The 17,831-nt window shown below is 41.1% G+C and overlaps 1 protein-coding gene across 3 annotated transcripts in view; it reads right to left on the reverse strand.

Moving 5' to 3' along the window:
* Positions 1–403: 403 nt before the first annotated feature.
* LOC308302123 (uncharacterized protein) overlaps positions 404–17,831 on the reverse strand; it is a 31,633-nt gene continuing 14,205 nt past the window's right edge. For 2 of the 3 annotated variants that reach the window (XM_080746327.1, XM_080746329.1), the window contains 11 exons: positions 14,664–14,960; positions 13,764–14,057; positions 13,142–13,240; positions 12,211–12,270; positions 10,028–10,051; positions 8,691–8,723; positions 7,251–7,286; positions 6,569–6,610; positions 2,503–2,730; positions 904–951; positions 404–540 (listed from right to left, as the gene is read on the reverse strand). In XM_080746327.1, coding sequence (XP_080602453.1) covers positions 524–540; positions 904–951; positions 2,503–2,730; positions 6,569–6,610; positions 7,251–7,286; positions 8,691–8,723; positions 10,028–10,051; positions 12,211–12,270; positions 13,142–13,240; positions 13,764–14,057; positions 14,664–14,960 — 1,178 coding nt within the window. In that variant the 3' untranslated portion in view covers positions 404–523. The remainder of the gene's footprint in view (positions 541–903; positions 952–2,502; positions 2,731–6,568; positions 6,611–7,250; positions 7,287–8,690; positions 8,724–10,027; positions 10,052–12,210; positions 12,271–13,141; positions 13,241–13,763; positions 14,058–14,663; positions 14,961–17,831) is intronic. The other variant, XM_080746328.1, reaches the window with a different exon arrangement.

Here is a 17,831-nt window from a genome sequence, read left to right on the forward strand (position 1 = left end):
CTGGATATGCCTTTCATTTTGTGCATGCACATACCCTCTAATCAGGTCTTCATTTCCTGCGCAATGAACTGACAGAGCGATTGGCATTGGCCTGACGTTCACAGCAAATCATTGTCTTCTTTGAATAGACTATCTTTTATAAACACAAATTACACAAGGAATGACACTCACGCGTCAACTGATTATAGGAAACATAGAACCACTGAGATTTATGGATGATTACCAGTAGGTCAGAAGGAGACTGAATGTTGTCCTAATGTGCGCCCACTCCACCCAGGCGAGCACTCTACCAAACAAAGTGGGCACAGAGGGTGGGTTTAGGATCTGAAATACACTTTCCTAAATCTGTGTTGCCAAAATAAAAATGTTGTGGAAATAGCAACAACACACCTACGGCCACACCTCCATGCATGAATAACAGAGTGGGCATAATGGGCAGCGGGTATAGCATCCTCAGAATATCATTTAGGGACAGAGCAAGGCGAGTATAGGGTGAGAATAAGGGGTAACGGGTGACTCGCTATCAGGCTTCCTCTTGAGCTAAAAGGAGAGAGAAAGACAGACAGACAGACAGACAGACAGACAGACAGAAAAGGTTAGACAGGTTAGACACAGACAGACAATGGATCCAGTGTAGTTATTATTTAGCCACAGGCTCCTACACAGGTTAACGCACGCACGCACGCTCACACGTGTGTGTGTGTGTGTGTGTGTGTGAGAGCGTGCACACACGCACATGCACACACACACGCACACGCACACACACACACACACACACACACACACACACACACACACACACACACACACACACACACACACACACACACACACACACACACACGTAATATCATATACAGAGTAAAGTTGAATATTAGTCCATCAATAAAACAGAGAACTCACCTGGGGGCACTGGCTTCTCATCAGGTGGTTTCACCAATGGATCCGTTACTGAAACAGCAGAGAGAAGAACACTTCATGATGGAGTTAAATCATGTGTATTGATCTGCACTGGAGGGTCTTTTACTGGAGCTTAAATATGATCTGAATTCATTACTGTCTATATCTGGAGCTTATGATCTGAATTCATTACTGTCTATATCTGGAGCTTATGATCTGAATTCATTACTCTCTATATCTGGAGATTATGGTATGATCTGAATTCATTACTGTCTATATCTGGAGATTATGGTATGATCTGAATTCATTACTGTCTATATCTGGAGATTATGGTATGATCTGAATTCATTACTGTCTATATCTGGAGCTTATGATATGATCTGAATTCATTACTCTCTATATCTGGAGCGTATGATATGATCTGAATTCATTACTCTATATCTGGAGCTTATATGATCTGAATGCATTACTGTCTATATCTGGAGCTTATGATATGATCTGAATGCATTACTGTCTATATCTGGAGCTTATGGTATGATCTGAATGCATTACTGTCTATATCTGGAGCTTATGGTATGATCTGAATGCATTACTGTCTATATCTGGAGCTTATGATATGATCTGAATTCATTACTGTCTATATCTGGAGCTTATGATATGATCTGAATGCATTACTGTCTATATCTGGAGCTTATGATATGATCTGAATTCATTACTGTCTATATCTGGAGCTTATGGTATGATCTGAATTCATTACTGTCTATATCTGGAGCTTATGGTATGATCTGAATTCATTACTCCCATCTCCCATGGAGTCAGAGGACTAGAGTGAACTCATCATCAATAATAAATACATTCATAATAATGAGACACTACTCAGGTTGCCATCCACCTTTAAATGTATCAGATCATGATAGGCTGTTAACAAATAAACATTTATCAGTGCATACTGGAACCAGATCAGCATAGGCTGTTGGAGCAATAAATAATCACATGTGAATGTATTAAAAGAACATTCCAGTATGCACTACAGTCTTTTCTTGTTCTCGTGTGTTTTGTCCATGACTAACTGAATCCTCTTCATATGCTTGCAAATTCAGACACGACATCTTTTTGTTGCAATCAGTTCTATGAGTTTTTCTTTTGTATTGTAATAAAGACAAGTCATCATCACAAAGGTCTCACAGTACTCTCACTGGCTCTCCTGTCCTCCAGTCCTCATTTAATGTGGTTTCCCTTCAATGGAGGGGACATAGCCTATAATTAGGACTGGACGTTTTATTTTAAAAAGCAAGCCTAAACTGGGTGACACGTTCTCTCACTTCTCTGTCCATTCACTGTCCATCAACGCGCACACACGCACACGCACACACACACACACACAAAAAAAAGCAATGTCACGACTCACGCTAATCATACCCACACAGCGATGGGACATTTTCACACTCATTCACAGCACAAACTAATTTACTCATGGCTCTAAATCAATAACACTGCACAAGATAAATGCAAACAAGTTAACAACGTGTGCTTAAAAGCCTTTTTTGGCATTGCACTGAGCCTGGGTCCAAATCTCCCCAGCAGTAAGGAGCCCCCCTTCACCTGTCGCTGCCGTCCTGTCCTCCTCACCGCCTCCTTCATCCTCCCTCTCTGATTTATCCTCATTTTCTCGTTCCCCGAGCTGGTCATCGGGTGTTATGCCCGAGGCTGCCCCCTCCTCCTTCTCATCATCTGTGCCGCTGCTTACAGCACAGAGCCCCGCTGCTGCCGTGCTGTCGCCAGACTCGCCTGGCGAAATAACTTTGGCCTGTTTGGGGTCCGGCTGACCTACTGGTTTGAAGAACGTTAAAAGTTTAGTTGGTCGCTTATACATTTTAGCAGCCGCTTGCTTGCGTGTGTTATTTTGTTGCCGGTAAACTCCCTGTGCAGTGTGCAGTGCAGCATGCGGCCGAGGCGGAAACAAAACAACTAGTTGCGTGAACCTGTGTCATCACGTGATTGATGTCTGTCAAACCCCTCTTTTGTTTTTCGTATTAAAACGCATACAAATATTAAAAAATAACCAAACAAGGGTCACATCAGAACAAAATAAAACAGAGAACATAGATAAAAAAAAACTGTTTATCTATATTTTTTTATTGACAGGGAAGGTCCCGGATCCTTGATTCAAAATCAAATAGGTGGCGGATCCAATCAAATAGGTGCCGGTCAGAAAAAGTGAGGTACCGGAACAAGATCCGGCTTGTTCCGGCACAAATTAAGCACTGCTTATACTGCTGTGCTGCCTCTGGGCAACGGATTTCCCCCCCTGGGATAATAAAGGTATCTATCTATCTATCTATCTATCTATCTATCTATCTATCTATCTATACCCACCCACTAGCTTTCAGTAATACAATGTTTTATATCCACTACTAACACTACTCCTGAACATGAAATATGGATAATATGGATAATTTCAGCAAATGTACATGTATGTCTAGTGGTGATATGTTGATTAATGAGAAATAATAAAATACATTAAATAAATACAAATAATTCGCTGTTCACTTTGTTAGTACCGCCACAGAAGTATTGATATTGTTCTATGTTTGGGCGTAGGGGCGGCATAGTTCAGGAGTAGAGAAACCGTTATTAGAGCACAAAGGGTTCCCGAAGGGTTCCCAGTTCAAATCCAGGCTCCCCCTGAGGTAATGTCGAAGAGTCCTTGAGCAAGACTCTGAACGCCTAATAGGCTCTATGCGCAGTAGCCCTGAATACAGGACGGTCATATACATGACCGTCCTGGTGCCGCCTCAACTTGAGGAGTAGTGGGCAATCAAGCCCTTAACGGTTTGAGCTAGGAACGTCAGATTTCAAAAATAAAGTGCTTACCTAAGCCAACTTTGATAACAATTTGACACCGCCCAACGTTCATTACACGCCGCTACCGGATTGTTGAATAAAAAGCATTTTTGTCAGAAATTATTTTGCTTAACATAGGACTTCCGCCTCTAGTGGACAGTCGCGTCATCTCCGGTTGATCATTGTAGTGAACGGAGATGATGCGATGACGCGACTGTCCACTAGAGGTGGAAGTCCTATGTTAAGCAAAATAATTTCTGACAAAAATGCTTTTTATTCAACAATCCGGTAGCGGCGTGTAATGAACGTTGTGCGGCGTCAAATTGTTATCAAAGTTGGCTTAGGTAGGCACTTTATTTTTGAAATCTGTCGTTCCTAGCTCAAACCGTTAAGGGCTCGATTGCCCACTACTCCTCAAGTTGAGGCGGCACCAGGACGGTCATGTATATGACCTGTATTCAGGGCTATATGCGCAGCAGCCATTTTGGAGGGAAGTTGGATGGTCTTCTCACTTCCTTCAAGGGTGTTAACAATGATACTAATGAAGGCTCTGTTCCATTTCATGTTGCACAGTGGTTCTCAAACCTTTTACGCCTGCATTTGGTTCCATTTGAACACTCTCAGAGTAACACCTTTTAAGGGGTCATTTGAAACCCCCAAGAAAGCACAAGGATCCCTGGACCACACTTTGAGACCCCCTGATGTAGCAGAGTGTTTCCAGTGAGCCAACATGCACAATATCAGCACCCTGACTCTGTTTGAGCAGAATGGAACAGAGGTTTCATTAGTATTATTGGTAACACCTCTGAAGGAAGTGAGAAGACCATCCAACTTCTCTCTAAAATGGCTGCTGTGCATAGAGCCTATTGCTCCCGGTGAGCAGGTTGGTGCCTTGCATGGTTTCCTCCTCCACCGGTGTATGAATGTGTGCGTGAATGGGTGAATGTTATGCACAATCTATGTAAAGCGCCTTGGATAAAAGCGCTATATAAATGCACCATTTACCATTTACCATTTATGTTTGGAGTCTGGTGTTCCACCATCTTTACACTTTAGTTTAGGTATTCTTTTTTTTTTTTTTTTATGTTTTTTATCCCACGGTTTTGCAACCCATTTTTTCTCACCCGGTGACTACCTAACCTGTAGTCCTGGTTTCCGCTCTCCCCCTGCCGCGCCAGGGGACATTGGGGAGCACCCGGCTGGCTAGGGGGAGGTAGTATAGAAACCAGGACTACTGCATGTTTTTGTGTGAGGGCCTATGCCCAAGGAGACACAGGGAGAACATGCAAACTCACCACAGAAAGGCCCTATCGCCAACCCCACCTAGGGTGTGGGCGCTGATGACGCGGGTGGAGGAACACGCCCCCAGCGCCCACAGCTTCCCCTGGCGGGAATCGAACCCAGGACCTTCGAACTGTGAGGCGAAGTGCTAACCACTGCACCACCGTGCCCCTCCGTTTAGGTATTCTTGACTTCATTCTCTCAGCTTCATTTCTTCTGTGTGCAGAAATCACACACAGGTGTGACTGCAGGCAGGGCCATGCAATCATGCCTTATATGGAGATTGGTGGGCGTCACCAATTTGGGATACGTGGGGTGTCTACCTATGATAATTAGGATTAACTGGCACACCCCTTCAAGTTATGAGGATTGGGATTCATCATGATAAGAACATAGTTACGAACAATTCTGCCTTTACAAGAACATTTCATGAATCTGACAGACTAAACTTCTATTAGGAATTCACTTAAGCGAGCCTTACACCTAACAACTCTGAAAAGATTTCTCAGTCGTAATAAAATCGAGGCGCGCTCCCGTGATTCGATCGTTACTCAATCGTTAAATGTGAGGTAGTGGTCTGACTCGATTTTCCCCCGACTTGAGACCCAGATTCTGTTGCGAGAATATTAAACTGGTTTGATATTTTCACAAATTGGGGCTGAGTCTGACTGAATGTCGAGTACAATGACGTAACAACCAAAACAGAACGCTTTGAGCCAAAACAAAAGCCATTCATTCTCCAAGACGCTGAGCTGCCAGCCTGGTCGACTCGCCACTAGTAGCTGTTGGTGCGGCTATGGCAGCCCTTTATTTCACCGTGTATCATAATAGTACATTATTCCAAACATAAGAAGTTGACAATAAGTTGATAAGATCAATCTGTGCCGGCTATGGAGAGGCGAGGAGAGAGATAGGGCTGAGGGAGGAGGGTGGAGTGGGAGCTAGTCAGAGGAATATGAACACATGGGCATGGCTATAATAGGGCCTATTAAGGCCTATTTCAGTAAATAAAAGGGAATCTTGAACCAGTCTTTACAAAATCTTTAGAGGCATCTCACATTTAACAACTGAAATCTGATAAAAAAAAGTCTTTGGGGAGTCTTTTTCAAATCTTATAGTGTGAGAGGGTAGTCTTTTAGAAATCTTTTCAAAGTTGTTAGATGTAAGAGGGCCTTTAGGAATAAATCTAGGAAGAAGAAATCTAGGAAGAAGGAAGGCCCAAAAAAACTTTTTTTGTTTTTGAACTCAAATAATTACTTCTGGGGGTCCCAGGTCAGTGGAACAACATATTTTGAGATGGTGGTCTGCGGCCAAATTCATATAATTTCAGCGGTCCTTGACATGAAACGAGTACAACTGATGTCATACATTTCTTCAGAAAACTGTTGGGATTTAGAGACATTTCTTTTAGAATGGTCCTCAGGTCTTAATAGGTTAATTGCATGTCATTGCTGAGCAGTAACTCTGTAAGCATGTTGTATGTGGAACTGCAAATCTGATGAGGAACTTGAATATTAATCCATCCATAAAACAGAGAACTCACCTGTGACCGCTGGGATCATATTTGAATTCAATAGTTCCAGTTCTGAAACATCAGAGAGAAGAACACTTAATGTTAGCGTTAAATCATGTGTATTGATCTGCACTGGAAGGACTTTTACTGGAAATTATGGTATGATCTGAATTCATTACTCCCTGCTCCCTATGAGAGGAGTCAGAGGACTAGAGTGAACCTTTCATCAATAATAAATACTATTATTATCATCACTGATGCACCTTTAAAACATACCAGATCAGCATCAATAAATAAACATATTAATCATATTGTGAATGTATTAAAATAACATTCAGGTATGCAATGATGAATGGCATTATATAGTATATACAATCAGTTTATATGAATGATATTCAAGTGGTGGCACACAGGTCAAATCCAGCCCCTGGAACACTATATTCTACATTCCAATTTAAAAATAAATGTAGAAAATTATTATTAGGTGGTTGCTTGTACAGGATGACTATGTTTTTAATAATTGTGTTACTATAAAATATCATGCCACACACACACACACACACACACACACACACACACACACACACACACACACACACACACACACACACACACACACACACACACACACACACACACACACACACACACACACACACACACACACACATTTAAGTTGAATATTAGTCCATCCAAAAAACAGAGATCTCACCTGAGTGCGCAGCATTGTTTTGATTTTTTTTCATTTCTGAAAAGGCAGAGAGAAGAACACTTAATGTTGGAGTTAAATCATGTGTATTGATCTGCACTGGAGGGACTTTTACTGGAGCTTAAATATGATCTGAATTCATTACTGTCTATATCTGGAGCTTATGATATGAATTCATTACTGTATATATCTGGAGCTTATGATCTGAATTCATTACTGTCTATATCTGGAGCTTATGATCTGAATTCATTACTGTCTATATCTGGAGCTTATGATCTGAATTCATTACTGTCTATATCTGGAGCTTATGATCTGAATTCATTACTGTCTATATCTGGAGCTTAAGGTATGATCTGAATTCATTACTGTCTAATAAGAGGAGTCAGAGGACTAGAGTGAACTCATCATCAATAATAAATACATTCATAATAATCAGACACTACTCAGGTCGGCGTCCACCTTTAAACGTATCAGATCATCATAGGCTGTTAATAAATAAACATATGTAATGCTATGTATCAGTGCATAGTACTGGAACCAGATCAGCATAGGCTGTAAATAAATAATCACATTGTGAAAGAACATTCCAGTATGCACTGATAAATAGCATTACATATTGTTATATCATTATATAAATATAAAATGAGTCTATATGAATGATATTCAAGTGGTGGCACACGGGCCAAATCCGGCCGCTGTAGAGATTTCTTGAGGCCCCTGGAACACATTCTATATTCTATATTCCAATATTTAAAAAAATATTATTATTAGGTTGCTTGTACAGGATGACCATTTGAATTATTTTCATGATTGTGTTACTATAAAATATCATCAAACACACACACACGCACAAACTACCTTAAACAATTTACAATACATTTTGAACAGACAATTATTAATTATTATTATTTCACAAATACTTTTTGGGGAAAAGACATACATTAAAGGGCTTTGCACACAGACATGTTATTTTCTCAAAGAAAAAACAGACGATTCTTTTTTTTTAAAGAAAACAATGATTCTCTATGACCTCTTGCACACCGGCTCAGAATTTGCCATGTGGCAGGTGGCTGTGGCTGTGGCATTTTTTCCCGATTGAACCCAGTTGGATGTGTGCGTCTTGTCGCATGCGGTAAAAACTCATTGACTCCTTTTATGACTCCTCTTCAGATCCGCAGTGTGGATTCCTCACAGCCTTGCACACCAAATCCAATGTGTTTTAATCATGCAGCAAAAGGAAAGAAACGCAACGGTCCTGTGAGCAAAGCCCTTTACTGACCAAACTGACTGATTAACCTGAACCTCCTCCTGAAATAAATGAAACATTACCTTCCTGTGGAGGCTGTGATGACTGACATTAATGATACGTCTTAAATTCTAGACCATACTTTCACCTCAGTACACAACACAACAACATGCAACGACTAGTAAATATTCATTTACCGTTTGTCTCTGGTTTGGTCTCTTCATCATCCCCTGGAGAGAGAGAGAGAGAGAGAGAGAGAGAGAGAGAGAGAGAGAGAGAGAGAGAGAAAGAGAGAGAGAGAGAGCGAGAGAGAGAGAGAGAGAGAGAGAAAGAGAGAGAGAGAGAGAGACATCAGTCTACTATCATATCTGGAGCTTATGATCTGAATTCATTACTGTCTATATCTGGAGCTTATGATATGAATTCATTACTGTCTATACCTGGATCTTATGGTATGAATTCATTACTGTCTATATCTGGAGCTTATGATCTGAATTCATTACTGTCTATATCTGGAGCTTATGGTATGATCTGAATTCATTACTCCCTGCTCTCTATAGTAGTAGTAGTAGTTTAGTAGTAGTAGTAGTTTTATTTTGGTCATTGTTATAATGCAATGCATTTGCATTAATTTCATTCACATAAACATAAATAATAAACAGACCAAAAAAGGAGTAAGCTGAAGCTTAAGCTTATTGTGCTTATAAGAGGAGTCAGAGGACTAGAGTGAACTCATCATCAAGATAAATACATTCATAATAATCAGACACAGTCACCGTCCACCTTTAAAATGTACCAGATCATCATAGGCTGTTGGAGCAATAAATAATCACATTGTGAATGTATTTAAAGAACATCCCAGTATGCACTGATAAATATCATTATATATTGTTATATCATTATATAGTAATATAAAATTAGTCTATATTATGAATGAATTTTCAATTGGTGGCACACAGGCCTAATCCAGCCCCTGGAACACATTCTATATTACAATATTCACACACACACACACACACACACACACACACACACACACACACACACACACACACACACACACACACACACACACACACACACACACACACACACACACACACACACACACACACACACACACACACACACACACACACACACACACACACACACACACACCTTTCTGTCCAACAATGAGCAACATGTATTAAATATGTTACATTAAATGTGCAGTTAAGTACAGAATGATTCAGGCCTGACTACAATACAGTTAATGCAACAGCATGATTATATGCTACTGTTAAAAACAACAACAAATACCACATAGGCTTTTGGCTAACTTGAAAAATACATTTTAACAGACACAATTATTAAAATGAGTATTTCACACATACTGTTCGTTTTGGGGGAAAAACATACTTGTACTGAGCACACTGACTGATTAGCCTGAACCTCCTGTTGAAAATGAAACATTACCTACTATCCTATGAGTGATACTTTCACCTCAGTACACAACACAACAACGAGCAATGATTAGTAAATATTCATTTACCGTGTTCCTCTAGTTTGGATGGTCCTGAAGAGAGAGAGAGAGAGAGAGAGAGAGAGAGAGAGAGAGAGAGAGAGAGAGAGAGAGAGAGAGAGAGAGAGAGATCATTACTTAAACCAACACTAGACGTCAGTCTACCAGTAAATCAGTGGTTCTCAACCTTTTCAGGCTGTAACCCCCAAAATAATCATAGTTTAACTGGGATCCCCCCCCCCCCCCCCCCAATCCCCCCCACCCTGACGAGCACTAAGAGTTGAGGCATTACATTTTGTAGAACACGGTTCTATTGTGAAAATAGCAGATCTACATGCTCACAACGCCTCGCAGCGTGAGGCATAGCATGTATTTTCACAATTTCTCTAATATTTGACAATTTGGCCAATGTCATTTTAGAGGTATAAAAAGTCACTTTAGAAATGTGCAGATACCCTCTATACACTTAAACTTTGTTGGTTTGTTTACTGTTGAGTGAGAAAACAATGTTGCACATTAAGTTAATCATCTGGGGACCCCCCAAAATAATTTGGGGAGGTTGAGAACCACTGCAGTAGATGAGTGTAGAAATGAGAGTTTACTTTTGAGCTTCATGGAATGTTGATGGATCTGACTGGACCAAACTACTCATCAATCTAACAAAATATCCAATATGATTAGGATAGAGAAAACGGATCATAAACACACCATACAATTTTCATATGAGGGAAACCAAGCTGAAAAAGAGTAATTTGTAAGTGTGCCTGCAGCTCGCTAAGTCTGTGTTCTGGAGGTAGGGTCAAATAAATGAATATAGTTACAATTTGACCCACGTCCAGTGGAGTTACCATTGAAGCAGCATGAAGCAACAGGTCCTACACATTTAGCTAATCAAGTAGCGCTCCTAGCTAGCTGTGATGACCCATCTCATTGATGTCTAATGGACTTGTTCTCTGTTCAGGTGTAGGAGGAGGGGACCAGCCTGCAGGCACACCTGGCACCTGGCTCGTTCACTAGAGTATTTAAGCAGGCTGGTCAGAGCCATTCTCCCTCTCTCTCCTACCCAGGGAACAATGGTGGTGTTTGGTTCTTTTTTAGTTTAGCTCTTGCTTTGTTCTGCCTTTGCACATACATTACATTATCACACATCCACACATGCACTACATTACTGATCTTACTGACTATTGCCAACATATTGCACAATTAAGTTTAAGTTAGGTTTGATTTAGTTATAAATAAAGACATTTTGCATTTTTATCCTGTGTGTCGTCTCCCATATTTGTCATGATTTGAGGCAGGTCATGACACTAGCACAATGACTAATATCTCTGTAAGCACACACACCTCATTCAGTTACATTGTAACCTTTGTTCTCAGAGTGAAGAGACTCTCTCTCCACCCAACATAGCCTTGACCACTCATCATACTGTACATACAGTACATACGCCTGACATAACTAGAACACCTTACAGCAGGGGTCTTCGATGTTTTCAGGCCAAGGACCCCTTAGTTGAGAGAGAGATGAAGCAGGGACCCCCACAACCTGTTCATAGATTCCATATAGTTTCATTGTTTGACAGCACAATCATCAGTGTATTTTGGATTCATGTCAATTTGTGTTTTCAGATATTTAACCACTTGAACCGTCAATACTTAATAAACTTGGCCTTTCACTCTGTACTTAGTCTGCTCTTTTTCCCCTCGACACCAAACCTCTTTGCTGAAAATAGCTGATCTACAAGCTCACAACGCCTCGCAGCGCAGTTCTCAGAATATGGACACTAGGGTCCTCAAAGATTTGGAGGACCCCCTGTATAAACTCTGAGGACCCCCTAGGGGTCCCGGACCCCCTGTTGAAGACTCCTGCCTTACATGATTCAGTTAAATAAGTTCTCTTGTTCCTCTACTGTAGGTCACTTTAAAATCAGATCAATCATCAACTTGGGTCAATCTAAATACTATTGTTTTTATTGACGCTGATAAATCATGTGTTCTCTTAATCATGTTATTTTATTAATTTACATCATTTGTGTATATTTTTTCTTTTCATATTATTGTTGTGTTTTGTGTTGTTGTTGTAAAAGAGGCTCTCAGCCCTCAGTGTGTTTTCAGAGAAATAAATGAAGGTTGAAATGAAAGTGAATTGTTTTATCATCATCATTATTATTAATTAGTAGGAGGTTCAACTGCTTAAATAAAGTTCTCAAACTCACCTTCTCCATTATGCCTCGGATCAGGCTGAGGAAAACATGGAATCATCTTCCTTATACGATCTGAGATGAAATTCAAACACAGTGACAACATGACATGACATACTGTACATCAGGGGTCGTCAGCCTTTCTGAAATGAAGTTCCATGTTTTCATGTCCTTGACAGTCAGAGTGTCATATCAACATTTAGTTTAATTATGACACCACATCAAAACGTCATATTCATCAACAGTTCTTACAAAGACATTTCTTCTTAGACACACTTAGGACGTTTTTTTTATCTGTTCTTAGGTAAGATCTGAATCTACGCACATTGGAGGAACACTCTTAGGATGGCCTTTGAGTTCTTAAGTGTGACATGTTTGTGCAAAAATAATTAATTCTCTAAGTTTCTTCAATTCTACAGTTGTATAATGCAGTGGTTCTCAACCTATGGGTCCCCAAATTATTTTGGGGGGTCCTCAGATGACTAACTTAATGTGCAACATTGTTTTATAGCCGATCTACATGCTCACAACGCCTTGAAACGTGAGGCGTTGTGAGCATGTAGATCGTCTATTTTCACAATATAACTGTGTTATACAAAGTGCTTGTCAGGGTGGGGGGTCCCCAGTTACAATATGATTATTTTGGGGGTCACAGCCTGAAAAGGTTGAGAACCACTTGTTTGATTCCACCATCAGGTGTCTCCATTGCGCTGTCACGGGTCAGTGGAACAACATATTTTGAGATGGGGGTCCGTAGCCAAATTCATGTAATTTCAGGGGTCCTTGACATGAAATGAGCACAACTGATATAGGGTTTTCAGATTTAGAAGACATTTTTTAGAATGGGCCTCAGGTCTTAATGGGTTAATTGCATGTCATTGCTGAGCAGTAACTCAGTAAGCATGTTGTCTGTTATGTGGAACTTAAAATATGATGAGAAACTTACCACGACATTTCCACAGCACCGTACCGATGAGAGTAACGATGATACCAAGAGTGACGTATCCAACAATGGCTCCCATGGATGTAGGTTCAGGTGGAGGTTCTGAGGAGAGGTTTAATGATTTCTGTTAGGAGCTTAAATATGTCAAAAGGTCAACACTGCAGACTGTAACACAACATGATGTAGTAAACTACATACCTTCATGATAAAGACTGTAACAGTGATTCAATGTATTCACATGATGTAGTAAACTACATACCTTCATGATAAAGACTGTAACAGTGATTCAATGTGTTCACATGATGTAGTAAACTACATACCTTCATGATAAAGACTGTAACAGTGATTCAATGTGTTCACATGATGTAGTAAACTACATACCTTCATGATAAAGACTGTAACAGTGATTCAATGTGTTCACATGATGTAGTAAACTACATACCTTCATGATAAAGACTGTAACAGTGATTCAATGTGTTCACATGATGTAGTAAACTACATACCTTCATGATAAAGACTGTAACAGTGATTCAATGTGTTCACATGATGTAGTAAACTACATACCTTCATGATAAAGACTGTAACAGTGATTCAATGTATTCACATGATGTAGTAAACTACATACCTTCAGGATAAAGCGGGTTGGGTTCAGGATCACTCCACTCCATGCTGAACTCGTTCTTCACTTCACAGGTTAATGTTTTAACTTTCCCATCTTTATCCTTGGTGACAATCAGCCGGTTAGAGTTTGGTCCAGAGTCAGACTCCATCCATTCCCCTTCATCTTTCTTCCAGCGATACGTGATTGTCCCTGACTCTGTGACAACTGTGTCGTCCTCAAGAAAGATACAGTGCACTTCACAGCTGGTGGAGTTAGAATCACAAGGTGCCTTGGTGGCCACTGGCTTTGGGACTTTCTCTGTTGAGCAAACACAATGAATATAACTTAGTGCTGATGTTGTCTCCAGACTGCAGTTAAAAACAAAACACATGTTGGCTGTGTGATCTTCCTCAGGTAAGGGTTATTATGGTGAAGATAGATTTATATTCATTTTCTATAGAAGCAGTGAGAGGTGAGGTTAGTGGCATCATTAAAGGCTGTTATGTTTTTCTTTTCTGAAAATCATCACACGGGCCAGACTGTTCTAGAGGGATTCACATTTTGAACAATGTGATTCACTGCTGACATGTATGTGTGCTGTTATGGTTAAACTCATAGTCACACTGCAATGAGTCACAATACGTGTTCTTTTCATATGCAGCTGTTCCCAGATCAGTTTAACCTGACAGGTTCTGGTCTTTTACAGCTTATAGAACAGCGCAGAGCACTGATTCTCTTCAGCATCAGTAACAGACTGTACAAAACAATCTTCCCATTGTTACTTTCTTTTTTCCCCATTTTCTTTCTGGATCCCCCACCCCAACACGCTCTATTAACCAAAATTTCAATTTCTGTGGACAGAAAACATATATTATGACAGACCTGTGATGACACATGACCTTCATAGACACAGTTCATACTCACTCATCAGTTTAACAATGAAAGACTTGCTCAGCGGTTGACCGTTGATCTCCACAGAGTAATTTCCACCGTCTGCTTTGGTCATATTGTTGATGACCAACTGTCCAGTTTCTTTATCCAGTTCTGTGCGTTTTTTAAATGTCCCGTAGTAATCCACAACAGGACCAAGAACCGTATCCCATTCTGCGGCTTTATTGGATCCATGTTTCCACAGGATGCTAGTGATGAGTTTAGGAACAGAGCTGGGATCTGGAAGCAAGCGAACGACTCCTTGTGGTGGAATGTAAATCACATGTTGAGCTGAGGAGAGAAGAATTTTAACATTTAAAGCAGTCAGCAACAGTCTTCTGACCGGGACTAATTATTTAGCAGTGCGGATACATTTTTTTTTTTTTTCACTTGAGCAAATGTTCAGAAAAATAACCAAACTACAAGCTCACTGCGATGCATACATGAGGTCATAGGCGATTCTAGCCTCTTCCAGCAGGGGGTGCACGACCTCTATTACCTCATGCACGCGCGCAGCGCGCGTGCACGACGCTCGCGTGCGCGCGAAAAAAATTGCGGATATTAGCGGTTTTGTAATGTTGTTTTAGCGGATTTCTGCAGTTAATTTTGTACCCAAATGTAACACAATATAAACAAAAAAAAGTGTAAAACAGGTGCTTCTTTTTCTAGACACCATATGTCTATCTATAGGATTTATTTACTTATTTTGCAGACAGAGGCAGCACAGCCAGGAAGCCAAACATCAAGTTAATCATCATTCATCAAGCAATCAAGCAGTCATTTACAGTGTCAAATAAGCATTTCACAAAAACAAATAGTAGACACATCCTTATTACACAATGAACTGCAGCCTCCGGGTTTTGGCACTTGCAAACCTTTCAATTATTTTCTGCACTTTAATTTCGTGTATTTTCTCAATCTGTAAAATGCCTATATCTGACACTCTTTTATCAGTCATGGTTGTCCGTAAATACGTTTTTAGTTGTCTCAAAGTAGAGAAACTGCGCTCATAACATAATAGACTATGCACTTGGAGGGAGTACAACAGCATTGTGTAAACAGAGATGTGTCTTTATGTACCTGTCCTCCTGAAAGCTTGCTCGGCGTTCTCAGAACCAAAGGCCCGACATGGAAAGCAGAACGCCCGGTCATGGCGCACGCTATACTCCAGCCAGGCAAAATCTTTAAACCACTCCTTTCTGAATTTGCGTTGTTTTTCGCCAGCGGCCTTTAATGGACATTCTACATCTTCTGGCTGATATGGACCCAAAGCCAAAAACTGCTTGGCTTTATCCGGGCCATGGCAAGGGTCTCTTTCATGAACAAAGTTGGCTTCATTTGGCTCCTCTGGGTCTGGGCCTGGGGTAACAACAGTTGAGTCTGGAGTGGGGCTTGCTTGCTGTGGAGGAACCGGGGCCTCGGTCTCCGGCAACGGCGAGCCTTCCACAGTGATGTCGGTGGCTGGATCACTGCTGCTGCAAGCTCCGTCCACCTCCTCTGGTTCACGTTCATTAGCATTACTGTCAGTGTCGAGTGAACCCGTGTTCACATTTCCTGATGATGAATTATCGGTTGTGGCACTGGGTTTGCTCTTTTTTTATAAAGAATTGGTCAATTGTCTTGCCCCTCCACCTCTCTTTTTGCGCACATTTTACAAATCACGATCACTGTTTTATTTAATAATTATAAAATAAAGTTACATTACAAAAAGAAAAAAAAAAAATCAAAATGGCCGCCAGGCGGCCAGGGGGTGCACGTGCACCCTAGGACACCCCTTAAAATCGCCTATGCATGAGGTTGTACTGGTCAGCTCCCAGTACAACAGTAACACACTGTGGTTGTACTGGTCAGCTCCCAGTACAACAGTAACACACTGTGGTTGTACTGGTCAGCTCCCAGTACAACAGTAACACACTGTGGTTGTACTGGTCAGCTCCCAGTACAAGAGTAACACACTGTGGTTGTACTGGTCAGCTCCCAGTACAACAGTAACACACTGTGGTTGTACTGGTCAGCTCCCAGTACAACAGTAACACACTGTGGTTGTACTGGTCAGCTCCCAGTACAAGAGTAACACACTGTGGTTGTACTGGTCGGCTCCCAGTACAACAATAACACACTGTGGTTGTACTGGTCAGCTCCCAGTACAACAGTAACACACTGTGGTTGTACTGGTCAGCTCTCTGTACAACAGTAACACACTGTGGTTGTACCGGTCAGCTCCCAGTACAACAGTAACACACTGTGGTTGTACCGGTCAGCTCTCAGTACAACAGTAACACACTATGGTTGTACTGGTCAGCAGTGTTGTAGTGCTAAATTTGGATGTGCGGGTGTGCACGCGCATTTCGGTGGGTTAAAACGGGTCTGTGCGGCGGCAGAAATAGCCTTGACCAGTGGTTCTCATTCTCAACCATTAATTTGATGACCAGATCATCAGCTAAACCATGCAAAATAGCTGCACAACTGATATTTCATTAATCCATTCTCAAATCTTCTATTACCTTCTGCTCATTTCAGCACTGCCTGGCGAGCCTATTTCAACCAATTGCTGGGTCAGAACGACCTGTAATATCAATATTTCCTAGAGACTTTTCACAAGAGATATTTCACACGGTTAATGCACAGCGGCATAACAGAACCGTTTTAGGCTTAATATAATAGTTTTAATATAAGCATTATGTCTTACCTAACCAGCCCTCCAATAAGAATAAGACATGTTTATTTACTCACGTTTAGTAGCTGATGAGAATGCACCACGTTGCTGTTGTACAGACAGTGCTGGTGGTGTCTGCATGTTTGACTGGAATAATACTCGGTAATCCAAGGTAACAAAAATTCACAACAAACAAACAAACTGCTGCAGGCTACGCACCGCTTAAAGTTTGAAGAAGTAAACACAGACTGTGTAGTTGGTTATTGGTCAGTGAGTCTTATCCCATAGCCCGAAGGGGCAGTCAGCTTGTTGGTATTGGTTGTTGGTTGTCATGGCGATATTACAACCAATCGGTGGACAGTCTGCTCTGCACTTGCCTGGCTTCTACACTCTGTCTGCGGTACAGTAGGTATTTGATGACACGGACCAGCAGCCAGCCTGCCGGCCCGCGCATCACTTGTGCACGCGCGTCAATGCGCGTGGGCGCGACGTGACTTGTACCCCCC

Source organism: Nannobrachium achirus, assembly GCF_963921795.1.
Source record: "Nannobrachium achirus genome assembly, chromosome: 17".
In the NCBI taxonomy this organism is placed as follows: domain Eukaryota; kingdom Metazoa; phylum Chordata; class Actinopteri; order Myctophiformes; family Myctophidae; genus Nannobrachium; species Nannobrachium achirus.